Source organism: Phyllobates terribilis, unplaced genomic scaffold (genome assembly GCF_046119375.1).
Source record: "Phyllobates terribilis strain yellow unplaced genomic scaffold, ASM4611937v1 Scaffold_2__4_contigs__length_985480577, whole genome shotgun sequence".
In the NCBI taxonomy this organism is placed as follows: Eukaryota; Metazoa; Chordata; class Amphibia; order Anura; family Dendrobatidae; genus Phyllobates; species Phyllobates terribilis.
The window spans coordinates 692558878-692575022 of NW_027362762.1; the positions used below are offsets into that span (position 1 = coordinate 692558878).

General features: G+C 38.2%; 1 protein-coding gene across 17 annotated transcripts in view; it reads left to right on the forward strand.

Moving 5' to 3' along the window:
• Positions 1-15766, forward strand: part of PLEKHA6 (pleckstrin homology domain containing A6) — a 207422-nt gene extending 191656 nt beyond the window's left edge. For 10 of the 17 annotated variants that reach the window (XM_073667040.1, XM_073667039.1, XM_073667042.1 and 7 more), the window contains 10 exons: positions 1331-1471; positions 3765-3894; positions 3977-4086; positions 4869-5051; positions 5161-5325; positions 5537-5554; positions 5782-5915; positions 8455-8597; positions 10248-10404; positions 11903-15766. In XM_073667040.1, the coding sequence (XP_073523141.1) occupies positions 1331-1471; positions 3765-3894; positions 3977-4086; positions 4869-5051; positions 5161-5325; positions 5537-5554; positions 5782-5915; positions 8455-8597; positions 10248-10396 (1173 nt within the window). In that variant the 3' untranslated portion in view covers positions 10397-10404; positions 11903-15766. The remainder of the gene's footprint in view (positions 1-1330; positions 1472-3764; positions 3895-3976; positions 4087-4868; positions 5052-5160; positions 5326-5536; positions 5555-5781; positions 5916-8454; positions 8598-10247; positions 10405-11902) is intronic. The other 7 variants (XM_073667054.1, XM_073667044.1, XM_073667055.1 and 4 more) reach the window with 2 other exon arrangements.
• The last annotated feature ends 379 nt before the right edge of the window (positions 15767-16145 follow it).

Below are 16145 nucleotides of genomic sequence, written 5' to 3' on the forward strand. Positions count from 1 at the left end.
TCATTTCAAGAAGGGTTTTCATCAACGCTCTATATTATCAGAGACAGGATTATAATGACAGGTAACACCTATATATAGAGCTGCTAACACAAAATCCACCAATCACAATAAGTGATTTCACCGCTGACTATACTCCCTCCCTTCATAATGACCTTTTCACATGGTCAATAGACATGGCTAATGTACACGTGTTGTTTCCTGAAACAAAAGGAAGTATGGGTCTATGAAAGTCCCAGTGGCCAATATGAAAATTGTAAGATTTACATTTTTATTTTTTTAATATAGTTTGTGATATGTAAAGGAAAAAAAAACATTGGCAAAATGTTTAAAAAAATACAACACAAAACCTGATTTAAACAATAGGTCATTTTCTGAAGATGGCTTCCCTTTAACAATACCAGCAGCTTTGTGAGAAGGAGATGGACAGAAAAGATTTTAAAACTCTAAATGTAAAAATGTTCTAGTAATAGTCTTGAAAAATCTTGAAAAAATCTTGGAAAAATGTGTATCACAAAGTATATAAGTAAGATTTAATACTTCTCATTAACATAACATGCGGGGTTAGTCTTGCTCAATATAGCAGAAGTGAGTGGAGCAGGACTAACCCTTTAAAGGAAATCTGTCAGTAGGATCAACCCTCCTAAGCTGTCTATATTGGCATATAGATGACAGAAAGTTGAATAAAATGATGCCTAGATAATCTGCAATCCAATGTTTTATTCCTGAGAACTCCAAGTTTTTCTTAATATGCAAATGAGCTGTTAAGATCTATGGGCTGGACACAGTCTCCCTGAGAATCAGCCACCAGAGCTTATTTTAAATTAAAAGGGGTGTGAAACATGTAGATCAGGAGAGCAGACTGTCAGTCATTACATGTCTCACACTGATAATGTCCCCTTTCATTTAAAATAAGCTCTGGGGTGCAGACTCTCGGAGATATCTATGTCCTGCCCATAGATCTTAACAGTTCATTTACATATTAAGAAAATTGTCTATTTTTCGAGAATAAAATATCAGATCGCACATATCAAGGTATCATTTTATTCAGCTCCCTGTGACCTACATGCCCATTTAGATGGCTTAGGAGGGATAATCCTACTGACAGATTCCCTTTAAGCTTTATTTATATGTGACTGAATTCTTCCATCTCGTTGTTTAGTATTTTCAATCCAAAATTATTTCTGCAATTGCTTCTTCTTGTATAAAACCATTCACCAGTGAACCTGTATCCTGCTATTTCTTTCTTTTTGCCTTTTTTATCAACATTTCCGCTCTTTTTTCCCTATTCTAACCCTTGCCGCTAATGCTTTCTGGCTTCCTCTCTGCTCAGGACTCGGGCCCCCCTCGGCCCCCTCTCCCTCTTTCGTACACTCCCCTGGATTCTCCTCCAGCTGTCCCTCCACCCCCAGGGGAGGGCCGCTTCCAGCCTTGGCCTTACCCTATCTCTCCCTGCTGGCCACATCACAGTGAGGTAACTAGAGGCAATGGAGGGAAACAATGGGGATTGTTTAAGGTGCATGTCGTAACGCAAAGAAGACACCTTCACCTTTATTCAATGTTCATGTGGAACAGAATCCACGGAAAAATTGTTCTTCCACTCACAGAAATCCATGCAACAGCAGGTAGAAGGCAAGGAATGCTAGCATTCAGTGACGCATATTACAGTGACATGATGTATTTCCTAACGTCCCTTAACATTATTCACAAGACCTCTTGAAAGAACACCTCCATAGTTCATATCTTTAAAGGGGAGTTTTGCCCTAGAAAATAGAATCTGCCTTTTCACAGAAACCGTTCCACGCTTGATCCTGTGATGTGTGTGATGATCCACACCACACACATTTAATGGACAAGTGTGTCACAGTTCCTGGAAAAAAAGGGAAATGAAACGTCATTTTCACACTTTTTTTTCGCAATGCAGTACTTTACCCTTACTGTTAATGGAGTTATATATTATTAATAAATAAAGTTCATGTTCACGTCTTCTCCATATAGCCAGCAGGGAAACCAATGGCTGCTCTCGTTTTGGTTGTTCTGACTATAAGCAGGAAATTTAATATGTACATATGTGCAAAAATATTCCTCTTACCTAAACTGTGTGTAATGTAGCACAGCTTTTTGTTATTAAAGGGACTGTTTTATACAAGCTAACCTGATGATCAGCTCTTTTAGGAGCTCAAATGTTAGGGAATGTTCACATGCAGCGATTTTTTTCTGCACCACAATCAGAGGGTTGGCAGGAAAATGTTGCATAAAATGCGCATTTTTGACACATTTTTATGTGTGTTTTGTAGCGCCTTTGTTTACATTTTTCTGTTCATTTAAATTTGTGAAAACCGCTGCAAAAACGCTGAATATATGGACATGCTGCAGATTAAAACAAAATATGCCCAGCAGCGTAGAAAATACAAGAAAAAGAAAATCAGTCTATAATCGAGATTTTAGAATTCTCATTTACTTTGCTGGTAATGTAAAACGCTGAAAAAACACCACATGTCTAAGTTTTTGCCGTCTAATCAGAGAGCATAATAATCTAGAGACCGAGACCCTGATTCTAGTAATGTGTAACTTACTGGGCTGCTTGCTGTAGATTTGATAAAATAACTTTTATCAGGAGAAGACTATCACTAGCGGACTAGTAAATATGGATGAGCGGACCCTTCGATGGTCGTGTTCGACCGAACTTTAGTCCAAAGTTCTGTTTAGGTACCAGAACTGTACCCGAACTCAAACCCCATAGAAATCAATGGTAGCCTGAACTTTGGTGCTAAAAAAATCTTTCTCTCCGGACTATCAAACTGTAAAATAGACTTCAAGGCGAAGTCCGCGTTCAGAGTTCAGCACTGTTTGCTCATCTGTTTGCTACTAGTAAACCTTCTGTCGTTTAGTCCTCCATATTCATGAGCTCTGCCCACACCACTGATTGGCAGCTTTCTGCCTATGCACAGTGTACACAGAAAGCTGCCAATCAGGGGTGTGGGCAAGTTATACAGAGTTCAGCATTCAGAGAACTGGTAGATCTGCAGCAGATAAAATAGTGATTTTATCAAAATTGCAGCAAGCAGCCCCATAAGTGACACATCACTGGAAATCAAGTCTCTGCCCCTACATCATGCTGCTCTCAGATGGGGTAGCAAAAACCTGGTGAAAAGATTTTCTTTGATGGAAGGACTTGTATTGATCAATATGACCTTCTTATTGTGACAGTTCCATTAGTAAAGTAAATATAATAACAATAGACACATACCCGTGCTTAATCATTACAATAAATATCTCAATTGTTATAAATTTCTGAAGGTATAATATATATATATATATATATATATATATATATATATATATAAATATTTTGTGAACCAATAGCTTTATTTATTAAGAAAAAAATATATGATCCCTTTAAGAATTGATTTTGTGAACACTGTCACAAAATTGTCAAAAACCCCTCACGTGTTTGTGTCACTTTGTGATAGTAATTTACAATCCACATTTTAGTTTCCTTTATAGGTTTTATTTTGAAGCTGCTTTTCAGAAAATAACAGGGAGGTATTTTTTATATGGTATTTTATTGATTGTAGAATTTGTCCACTCATTTGTACAAATGCTTTTTTAAGTGTTCCGTGACAAATAGTAAGGGAAACTATGCAAATTTTCTAGATTGTCCAATAAAATCTTAAAATTGTCTCTATTTTTTTTTCATTTTCTCTTTTTTTTCACATCACTTTCACAAATATTTTTAATTTTAATGTTCAATTTAATTTTTGTAGCTGAAGCCAAGCTTGGAGTCCTATAAGAGAGAATCCCCTCTCCTCTCAACATCTCTCCCCAATGAAGGAGTCAGTCCCATGCAGACAAAACCAGACCCAGAGAATGAGAAGCAACAGGCCATCAATAAAGGTGATAACCTTATATTCACAATTAATTGTTAATGCACAGTGAATTGGTAGGATTTTCTTATTTATTATCTCTGTCTTTTAAGTTGGAATCGTCCCTCCACGAACTAAGTCCCCAAATGAAGAAGGATCAATGCCAAAACCAACAGTGGTGAGACGAGGGGGGAGTCATGCGCCAAATGGACAAATCTCACGGGTAAGATCAAATTACTTGACTATTTTCCTATTTATGTGTTTACACTATTGGTCTACCACTGAGTGTGAATATTTTTATCTAATCTTGAGGGCACTGGATAAAGGATTTCTCTGTTTCTCTCCTGTCTATACACAACTGCTCATCTCAACCAATCGTTCATGTATTTTCAGTCGGAAAAAAGGAGACGGCCACTGCCATTCACTTTTGGCAGTGGCTTATCTTTTTTGAAAACAAGAGGATCAACTTAAACTGCTAGATCTTTCTCTCCCCCAAAGTTGTTTGTCAGGGGAGAGATGAAATCATTTGTTTGATTGACTTGTTTGTCAAATTTTCCAGATTTGGCCAACTTTCATCTACTGTGTCTGTGGGCCTTAAAGAGGGCCTGTCATCAGGTCAAAAGTGTGAAGATTTTTCTCATATTTTATTTCCGCTGCTTCCCTGAGCATTTTTTTTTAATCCGCCATACGGTTGCAGAGATGTTTTTTTTTTAAGTCAGGGCTAGTCTTTAAGGTCTTCGCCAAACCAAAGAGGTGTGGCTCACAGGATTCTCATGGGCATGTCTTTAGGTTGCGCTGTATTATTACCCTGTGAGCAACGCCCTCTTGGTAAAGACTATAAAAAGTAGTACTAAATGAAAAGGCCCAACTAAAGGAAGCAGCGGGAATAAAATATTAAACTAAAATATGAGCAAAAAATGACGACTTTTGAACTGGTGACAGACTTTCTTTAAGTTGTTCTGAGTGAAATGTACCTTATTGCTAAAATATTTACTTGGTTGATAGGAACGACCAAAGAGTGCCCTGTTTCCCAGTGAGGTGAAGTCTAAAATGAGCGTAGAGGAACAGATCAATCGCATGAAACGCCATCAGAGTGGCTCAATGAAAGAAAAGAGGCGAAGTCTTCAGCTCCCATCTGGACAGCAGACAGACCCCAGTACTACAAAACCAGCGAGCGCATACCGAGTAGTGAGTCAAGCCTAACTTACCTAGTTCTTCCTACACAAAGCAAATTCATTTTACACCCTTATGGGATGCTCATGTACATTGATCACAACACATCACTTCTTGGTACCAGGTGCGGAGACATCGTAGCATTCATGAGGTGGACATCTCAGACCTTGAAGCTGCTATCCGATCCCAAGAGCCCCAAAGAGCATATGAATCCCCTCGAGAAGAAATCGCCCGTCTACGCAAAATGGAGGTGGACCTTCCGGGCTTTGATGTCGATATCAACAGAGAGGTAACTACTTAAAATACAAACATTAAATTCAGTCCCGTTTCTTTAACTCACCTATATAATTCCTACCCCTCTTTTCTTTTGTCCCTCCTCCTGCCTCAGTCACTATGTTCCCATCACTTACGTTCTTCTTCTTGTCTCACAACTTATATCTCTTTTTCCGGTTAACCTCTACCTGTTTTACCAATATAAACTGTTCCCCTCTGTGTTTCAGATCAACACACCAGACAAGGTGCCACTCCCTGAATTTTGTATCAGATTTTCACACTTTACCATGCACACATTTGTAACATAAACAGTCCCATACTCGTTTGTGTTCCACATATGTTGTATATAAGTCACTATGGACTCATATGCCATTGCAAACATGCCACATCTCTGACACATTGTACATCATGCGGAGGCTGCATCATTTGCACTCTATGTATCACGTTTTGTATGTCCGTCTCTGTGTCTCAGCTCTCCACCCCAGACAAGGTGCTCATTCCAGAGCGTTACATTGATATGGAACCTGTGAGTCCTCTTAGCCCAGAGGAGCTGCAAGAGAAGCAGAGGAAGGTGGAACGGATAAAAACACTTATCGCCAAATCAAGGTTGGACATATTTAGTCAAATCTACCTTTATATTTCTATACGATTTTAAGCTATTTACATTGAGATATTTTTTTTTCTGAAATGCATTTATTTTTGCATTGTCATTAGGTTATTTAAAGAATTTATTTTTTTACTGAACCACTTACACTTTTTTTAGTTTACAAAAGTAAAACCAAATTGACATAAAAGCAAAAAACACCATTCCAAAGAAAAAAAAAAACAACCCAACCCTGGAGCACTCCCTCATCATGTACATTATAGGGTTTTATCTTGGCATATGTATTGATGACCTATCCATAGTTCCTGATGTTGAACTGAGCTTCTGAGTTCCTTTCCATTCAAAGTGTAGCGGCCACTGCTAGGTGCTGCAGTGCAGCTCCCATTCTTTTGAATTGAAGCTATGATGCATTAGCCGACAACAGCTGCTAAAAAAAAAGTTTGTGTGTGAGATAATCTTATAAATGTGCCCCAGCTGTGTCCTGTGTAATGGCTGCGTCTGACCGTGCAGGAACATGGTCTGGTCATGACACACAAAAGAGTATACAGTTATTACAGCATGGGGATCACAACTGATTCTTTTTGTGAGGTAAAACATTTCTCTGTTTTACCTCAAAGAAAGAATTATTTGCGATCCCCTGCTGTCCTGTCTGTATACTTTTTTGAGTTCTCCATTGGCCAAAAGTGGTATGATCAGACCATGTTCCTGCACGGTCAGACAGACATTACACAGGACACAGCTGGGGCACATTTATAACATTATCTCAGCACAGGAACATTTTTTTAAAAACATCCAATTGTGGCACTTATTTTCATTGTAAGATTTAGTAATTAAAATGTACTTTGTTTGTGGGACAACCCCTTTAATGCCTTGTAAGTTCTGCCTGATCACTGTCTACACATTTAGGAATTAAGGAGGTACCCTAACTTAATTTTATAGATGATTATTTTTTTACTTTGTTAGTAAACCTATCATGAACATCTGAAAAATGAAGACAGCAGAGAGCTCTCGTGCTGCTATTGAATGTGTATTACATAGATTTTAACCCCTTCACCTCTGGGTGTTTTCCATTTTTTTTCGGTTTCGTTTTTTCCTCCCTTTTTCGTAGAGCCATAACTTTATTTTTCCATTCACATAGCTGTATGAGCACTTGGGGCTTCTTTTTTTTGCGATACGGGTTGTACTTTTGAATGCCACCTTTCACTCTACCACATAGTGCACTGGAAAACGGGAAAAAAATTCCAAGTGCAGTGAAATTGCAAAAAAAAGGGCAATTCCACAATTGTTTTTGTTTTTTATTTCCCGTGTTCACTCTGTGGTAAAACTGACCTGCCAATATGATTCTCCAGGTCAGTACAAGTATGCAGATAACAAACATGTATAGTTTTTTATTTTATTTAAGTGATGAAGGAAATATACAGAAATTTGTAATAAAAAGAAAAATATTTTGCTTTTGTTGCCATTTTCCGAGACCCATAACGTTTTCATTTTTCAGGATATGTGCTTATAGAGATGCAGTGTACTGTAACTCATAGAAGCTGCAGAAGTCAAATGGTTGAAGTTTTTTAATAAAACTTAATTACAAAAATGCTTTTTTTATTAGCAAAAATAAATGCATTCCAGAAAAAAATGGACCTCAAAGTGTCCATAGAATGTATAGAATATTCCATCTGTATTTGTATTGTAAAATATCTGTAGGATTTATTGTTTCCAGGGAAGTCATGATAGCAGTACTATAGTAAACCTTAAACCACTACTATACCAATGATGGTGTATTCGCCTTTCAGCAAATAAGTGTCTTTATTTGGATGTTTTTATTACACGAAGAATACCAATTCAATTGCAGAAACAGGAATACCCCTTTGGTGGTGCTCCCAATGGAAGCCAATTCACATCAAATGTCACAGCTGGATATATAAAGCATGTTAAAAGCCAATAAACATGTTTTCCTGCTTAAAAATAAATCTAACAAAATGACAATGCATTAAAGAAGTTTTCCTCCTACATTTACTTTTGCCAAAGTAATGTAAAGGTAAAAGATGAGGAATGTCAAGACTCATTGTCCCCTCAACAGAAGACCCATCTAATATAAAACTGATTTTTTGGCTAGGAAAGTCTTTTCTTGTCATCCTTCATAAGCAGTCTATATGCGCAAGCAGGTCATAGAAAGTTGAATAAAATGATAACTTGATATCTGCGATATAATGTCTTATTCCCAAGTAATTCATGATTAAATATGTAAATGAGCTTTTAAGAGCTTTGGGCCAGATATAGATCTGCATGAGAATCTGCCTCCAGAGCTTATTTTAAATGAAAGGGGGCGTTACCAGTGTGAGACATGCAATGACTGACAGTCCGTTCTCCTGATCTACATGTCTCACACTGGTAACTCCCCCTTTCATTTAAAATAAGCTCTGGAGGCTGATTATATTGTCCTTAAATAAATCTACACAAGGTGCTGGCAAGAACTGAAGATTGACCTGAGCGCATCATCTTACTTATGCATGTCTTAAAATGTTGTCTTCTTTGTCCATTCCTAAGTTTGCAGAATGTTATTCCTTTAAGTGACTCTGAGATGGAGTTGCCTCCAGATCCTGAATCTCAGCTTCAGGAGCAGGAGAAGCGCATTGAGCTATCCTGCGCTCTGGCAGCAGAAGCCTCTCGCCGTGGCCGTCTCCTGTCTGGTAAGCAGAGCAGTAATTCATCAGATCACATGTATTACAATCATGCTGTAAGGACATCTCTAAAATAAAGCTGTTCAAAAGGGAAGAGAGTCGTGACAGATACAAAGTCTTCTTCTCTAGAGCTGGTCTGAATGTTGTTCTATAGATGAATAATACATTGGTAAATCATAGTCATGAGCCGCAGTCATACTGATGTGTGAATATTTATTTATTATGGATTGCTCATGGATTACATCAATGCTGTATGTGAATTTATTAAACCAACCTCTGTATTCAGCTGCAAGCTTTGTTGTCTAGCAGTATAATTTAATGAGACTTTTATTATGGAAAGAGAAGGTCAGATGGTGACACAGTCCAGTGGCTTCATCTCTTTATCACTAGACTGGCCTATAGATATTCCTGAGTATTCTTCTTCTCCAAATTAGCTTTTCCTTTGTTATAGACATGGTCTCATTATCTCTCAAGAACTTGGGTGATGAGGAGACCTTCTGGTATCAGCTGCAGCAACTTTAGCTGTAATGTTTTTTCTATAGCATGGCACAGGCCCTTGAGTGAAACTCGAAACATTACTGAAATAGTTCTGTTTTATCAATATATGATTTGCCGTCATCTTACTGCTAGCTGGTAAAAGGGGTTGACCACCTTTGGGGACAATTTTTCTATATATGTATGTGTATATATATTAAATGCACGTATCTGGAGCAAAAAAATATTTTTGCAGGTGGGTTTCATTAAAAATGTTGCACCGTTCGGCTTTTACAGGCTCATTGTTTCACTGTACATTTAACTTTGATGTGGTCTGTGGTTGTAAATCAGCTGAGATGAGCCCAGAAAAAGACAGACAGAATGATGGGAGAGTTGATAACTCTTATCTGAATGATCTCACTGACAGATTCTCAGTGAACTCATTCTGCAGCCTGCGACACAACATGCAAGACAGAGGCCCTGGAAGACGTATGGTGCAAAATATTTAATTAAACCCGATGGCAAAAAGAATTTTTAGCCCCAAATAAGTAAAGCAATAAATTGTCCGCAAAGTCGGACAACCCCTCTAAGTAGCATCAGTGTACAAAAGTATTTGATCTCTATTCCAATGATTAATTCTTCAGATTTGTAGAGTGACTGATGGAGACCTCAGTCACTACAGTCGTAGATGTGTCTGGAATCTTTGCATCCAATTTTATATGAAAGAAGTGATGATTAATATTAAAAATATTACTCATAACCATTTGGTTAACAATAAAGCCATTGAATCTTATCTTACAAATAATACTCGGTAGTTGTCATATAATGTTCTTGTCTAATCAAGTGTCTTGTTGGATCACATTATGCTTCTACTTAAACTAAAGATGATCGGATCCTTTATGTTATTTATTTAACCATTTCCTGTAACGTGACAGGCAGAGAAAATTTCAGTTTCCATTCTAGGAAATAGATGCTTGGGGAGTGTCACTTGGTTACTTCCCAGCAATAAGATGTATCTTATTATCTTCACTGTCTGTACTTCTGGCATCTTATTCTAGTAGGCTTTGTATGAAAAGAACATAAGATGTCAATTCCCGTTTCTCCTTTTTCCTAGCCTAGAGACAAATACATGCATTAACCCCTCCATGCTCGCTGCATCATCTCATTCTCATTTTCTGTTTCCAGCTATGTGTGCCACCCCGAGCCCCCCTACGTCTCCCACGTCCCCAGCTCCTCCGACCCTCCCCTCCTCTCCTGAGCGCTCGGCTCTAGGGGGCGGCAGCACCAGCAGTGACAGCGCTGGGGAATACGGGCCGAACATCATGTGTGTCTGAGCCACAGTGTAAGAAGCTACTTCCCCTTCATATATGTCTGGAGATCAGCAAATAGGTCGGAAGTGTATACAGGACTGTTTTAGACTGTTTTATGCTAGATGATAGCAATTGTGCAAATTTTACTATTTGAAATACATTAAGGTTAGTACAAGATATTAAGGACTAAATTCTCCAGTACCAAAAGTGAACTGGACAGTGGTTCTGCAAATGGTCATGTGTCAGTGATGGCCTTGCTCTATTCTACATAGATAGACTGATGTGAGGAATGATAACCAGCATGTAGCAGGGAAGTATACAGAATATTAGTATTATTTTAATAGACTGGCACACCAGAGTTCTGTAGGATTCTCAAGGGGGCCAAGCGTCTCATACAACGTATGGACTCAAACATTCGGCACAAGACAACTCCATTTTTAGGTAGTTTTGGAGCCAATAATTTGCCATTTAGATCTATAATTAATGAGTTAGAGGAGTTTTAATATTTAAGATTCATCTGTAGGGTAGGTCATCAATATAAGATCATGGGGTCCGACTTCCGAAACTATCTTGATTAGGTAATTGAGGGGGCAGCAGTGCACTTCAAAAAGCTGATTGATGAAGATAAAGGGAGTCAAACTTCCACTGATTTTTATATACATGACTAGAGTTCACCAAAAAGATTCTCGCTGGCCTGGTCCGGGGTCCATATTGTATTTGACATCTGCACCTGGCATCCCCAGCCAGGCTACCTGCGCACCTCTTGCTCTCACTAGGCCCTGCTGCATCATGACTGCGTGAGGTCTAGTCAATAGGCTTCACTCGTGGTCATGGCATTCTCAGTCCAGCATCCTGGGTGCCTCTTACGCGTACTAGTCCTTGCAACATCATGAAGCAAGTCATGACATTGTGGGACCTAGTAAGTGCTCATGCGATATTAGGTCCTCGCTTTATGGTGTCATGAATTATACACAACAGGTTCCCAGATGCCGGGTGCAGAAGTGAAGACTGCCCTGGTGCAGCTGACATGGAGCACTAAAGTAGAAGCTGGACCAGGGCAGCTCAAATGTTTTTGCTCAACTCTATACATGACCTATTCTAGGGATGGGCCATCATTATTATTACAGTTGTGTAAAACCCCTTTACATCTTAACTGGTTGATGATCTGTCCTGTATGTGCTACCAATTTAAGAAACTAGTTGCTGTGAACTACACAATTTAGAGCATCTTACTAATGGAGACCAACTGGCTTTAATTTTTATAAATCATATGTTTGTCGCAGTCGACATAATAAACTAAACCACTGAACAATATTAATATACTGTATGAATGTCATGAAGAAATGAACATTTCCCTATGCCTCGATAGATTTCCTCTATAAATTTCTTCTCTCAATCATTATTTATCCACATTGTAAAATGACCTTTAAATGTCTCTCTCCTTCCTTTCCTTCTCTCCTTACTATTTACTCTTTTCTTTTCTCCTATCTTACACATTCAGTAACTTTTTTTCTTTATGGTTTTCATACAGCTCAGGCAGCCACAGCTGCAAGGTTACACAGAGCCTAGTTGTAATACAGGCGTAACTTACACCTCTCCCACCTGATGCCAGAAGACCTCACCAGTTCTCAACACTGAATGGAACCAGACCGGCAGTGAAGAGAAGACCATGGATTGGGAGATGCATTGCAGCATTAATGCAAAAGCAGTGTCCAGTTTTACCACTTTGGTAAATGGATAATATAAGCATTGCAGAATATTCTGATATATTCAAGGACATATCCAAGAATCTGCACAAGAATCACCAGAAGAATCACCAGAATCTGCTAGAACAATTTAGCACTGTTACGGTGGTCACCATAGCTCCATAGGAAGTCACTTATGAAGGACTAGCGCACCAAAATAATCCTCGAAATGACTGATTTTTATCATTCAATTGACTTAATGGCTTACCTAATGATCATTTTTGGCACTGAATGCCTGCAGCATCCCTCCAAGCTTAAGCTGCATTTTCTTTTTAAAGCAATAACCACATCTAAATAGCATTCCCTTAGCCCTTCAGCTATATTCTATGTATATATGTTGTGCCAGGGTAACGCCTACCTGCCACAGTCCTTTTGCAAAGTGTACAAAACATATCGTTCTCTATATATAGCTATATAAATATATATATATTTTACTTTATGATAAAGAATATTTATTGTATGTATATAATTATGAGACATATTGCTCGTATAGGTTAGGAAAGCTACAGACTAATGGGCCCTATATTATTACAGAAGTCAAGTCACCAGGCACTGAGTGGACCAGGCGCTGACTCCCGATACCACTGCATCCCAATTCATTGCCTGATGAAGTCTGTGGACCATTTTTTTTTTTTATTTCTAGCTAATGTCTAACAAATTTAGCTTTATGGAATTGAAATTAGCAAATGGACTGTAAAACGTGAGCAAAACCGAATCTTTGGCACTTGGGCTAGAAAAAAAAAACTTTATATGCTTTTGCAAAATATCCTTATGACCTTTTCATATAACTCTTAAATTTGTACAGTGTCAACCTAGAGACTGTTGATCTAAAGGGATCTGGGTAGATGGTTCCTATAATATTGCTCTGTTGCGGGGCCGGACGCTTGTCGATTCGTATAGTACAGCACTCTTTTTGTATGTTCACCCATCATTGGAAGATTATCGGTGTGTGTATTCCTACTAAACCCCATTACTCGGGGCCCTTTTCAATGTGAACCTCATTAATACACTGATACATTGTTTCCAATATGTAACTGATACCAAGTGGTCATCTGGTCAACCCCTGATTGTATTGTGTATTCTTACGGGTGATGGAAAAAAAACCTTCCTAACAGAAAAGGGGAAGAGGGAACTTGAATGTGTGGTATAGTTTTGTAAATACAGACGGGTCTTGTATATGCAGGTTTTAGCTTTGTGTTTTTGTCATAAAGTCTTGTAAATATACCGGAAGGTGAATTGTGGCCTAAAAGGGAAATATTCTTAACAGGATTTTTAATTGATAATGTTATATTACAAATTTCAGCTGTGGCCTTCAAAAATGATAGTCTTATGTGCACGAGAAAATGTGTGTGAGATGTAGAGGCTGCTTATGACATGTACGAAAGAAAGATTCCAGTCTTCACATAATTTTACATTGGTGCTCCCCTATAGGACACCTGTGTTTGTCAGAAATGTTTAATAAAAATCTATTCATCTCATTTTTTCTCTTTTTTTTTTTTTTTTCCAGGGAATTACCCTGCGGCTAAACTGCATGTGCTTTTATGTTCAGTTACTGGCCAAATATTTTTACAGATGAAACATGTTAAAAAATGTGTTTCGTCTGTAAAAAATGTGCAGGTAATGACCACAATATCAAACCCGACAGTATGCAGTAAAACAGGGCGGTATTAATTATGCTGGCTTCACACGTCCACGTTTCACAGTTTGCGTTGCCCACAATTTCTGGATTGGCCAGGGGGTCTTTTAACCTAAACTCAACATCCTCGTATATGTCCATGAGGTTGTTACAGGGAATCTGGACTAGGTTTTTGCTATGTAATCTAACAGCACCATAATATAATTCCAGGGATGTGTCACAGACTGGGCTGTGTTTTGCTGTTTCAATATCTATATTAATAATGTTTCATCAGAAGAAGATTATCACTACAGGACAACTGGCCTCGTGCCTTCTAGTCCAACCTCGCCCCCAGCACGGATTAGCAGCAAAATACAACGTACACAGAAAACTGTGGTGAAGAAAACTGTGACTATCATATCTGCTGCACACAATGTAATTTTTTAACAAAACGTTTTACTATAAAATGTTTACGAATTGTTTAAACATAAGCCGATCCTCTACTGACACCAGTATCATTGATCCCACCCGAACACACCTCTGTACAACTTATAATGAGGAGAAATCGCCTGTGTTATTTTTAATAGTTAAAACCAGATACTAAAATATATTTTTATATTCTGAATGTAATAAGTGATACCGTGCTGGAATTAGGGTCTCTATCCCTACCTCATGCTGCTGTTAGATTTTGTAGAAAAAACCTGCTGACAGATTTCCTCTAAGTTCAGGTTAGAAGATCCATGCCTTATCACAGTCCTTACGCAGCCCGAAAAATTCATACTTGTGAAACCAGCCCTGGACAGGGCACAGCGGGTAGATAATTGCCTGCGCCTGCCTACTGATGTGTAGGGCGAGAGAATTAAAATATAACGGATTCATGTACAGCTTTGTGCCACAGGCTGTAACAATGTAGAAGCCACAGCATAATAGTGAATAGAGATTTTACAATATGCACTTGGATAACATACAAGCATTATATTGTACTTTTTTTTTTCAGCTTTTTTTTTTTAGTTTTGACTGGAATCTTCCTTTATATAAAATAGCCCCCCACTAGTGTGGTGACAATATACAAAACCTCAGAAATCTGCCCTTAAGCTGGTCAAATGTGTTTAAAAACTTAAAAATAAAAAGAATTGGTGGTAGAATATAACAATGCAGAGAGAGCCGCTTTGTGTGATGGAGGGCAGAGGAAAGTGGCCCAAATATTAGGAACTATAAGAACTAATGAACTCCCTAAAAGCCATGAGTGTGTATATTGGAATTTTAGGGCTCTTTACTTTTCCACAATATGGCTGCCTCCTGCTTACATGGAGTTGTCCAGGATTAGGAAAAATGTGTGCTGTCTCTCTGAAAACAGTGCCACACCTGTCCACAGGTTGTGTGTGGTATTGCATCACATCCCAATTCAATTCCGTGGAGCTGAGCTTCAATAACACACAGAGCCCATGGACAGATGTCTGCTGTTTCTAGAAGGAAGCACTCATGACTTCGGAATTCTGGACGACCTTTTTAATCACTCTACTAACAAAACATCTCCCTTTTGTAAATGATTGTGCCTCGTGGTCATCCATAGTAGTATGTCATGCAATAATGGATGCAAGTAGATAGTGGTATACACAAGAAAAAGGGAACTCGGTATGTGGCAATTGTGTAGTTGGAGGGTTTGTGTAGAATAAAGACAACAAAGCCATTTATGCACATGAATATACTCTGTAATATCTTGAACCACTGACCCTGTAGTGTGGAGAATAATGTATACTTGTAACTTTGGTGGTAATGATAACTACGGGAGCAGATTGGGTGACTCAGTATTCATGGATTTTATTTTTGCACTCTATTTTCCATGTCATAATCTGCTTTTAGGTTTGTCTATGTTACTGACTTTACTAGTACTAGAAAGTAAAACAAAAAATCTGCAATGTATATTGTGTATGGTATTTGTTGGTACAAAACTGGTAGCACAGTTCTGCACCTTTATCCAGCATTTGCCTCTGAAATAAATAATAACAACAATAAAATGAAAATACCAGCAAAATCATTGAGTTTGAGTTGTTTTGTATGAAGCCCTTTAACCCCTTTACCCCCGAAGGCTGTTTGCACGTTAATGACCAGGCCAATTTTACAATTCTGACCACTGTCACTTTATGAAGTAATTACTCTGGAACGCTTCAACGGATCCCCCTGATTCTGAGAATGTTTTTTCGTCACATATTGTACTTCATGATAGTGGTAAAATTTCTTCGATATACGTTTGTGAAAAAATCGGAATTTGGTGAAAATTTTGCAACTTTCAAACTTTGAATTTTCATGCCGTTAAATCAGAGAGATATGTCACACAAAATAGTTAATAAATAACATTTCCCACATGTCTACTTTACATCAGCACAATTTTGGAACCAAAATTTTTTTTTGTT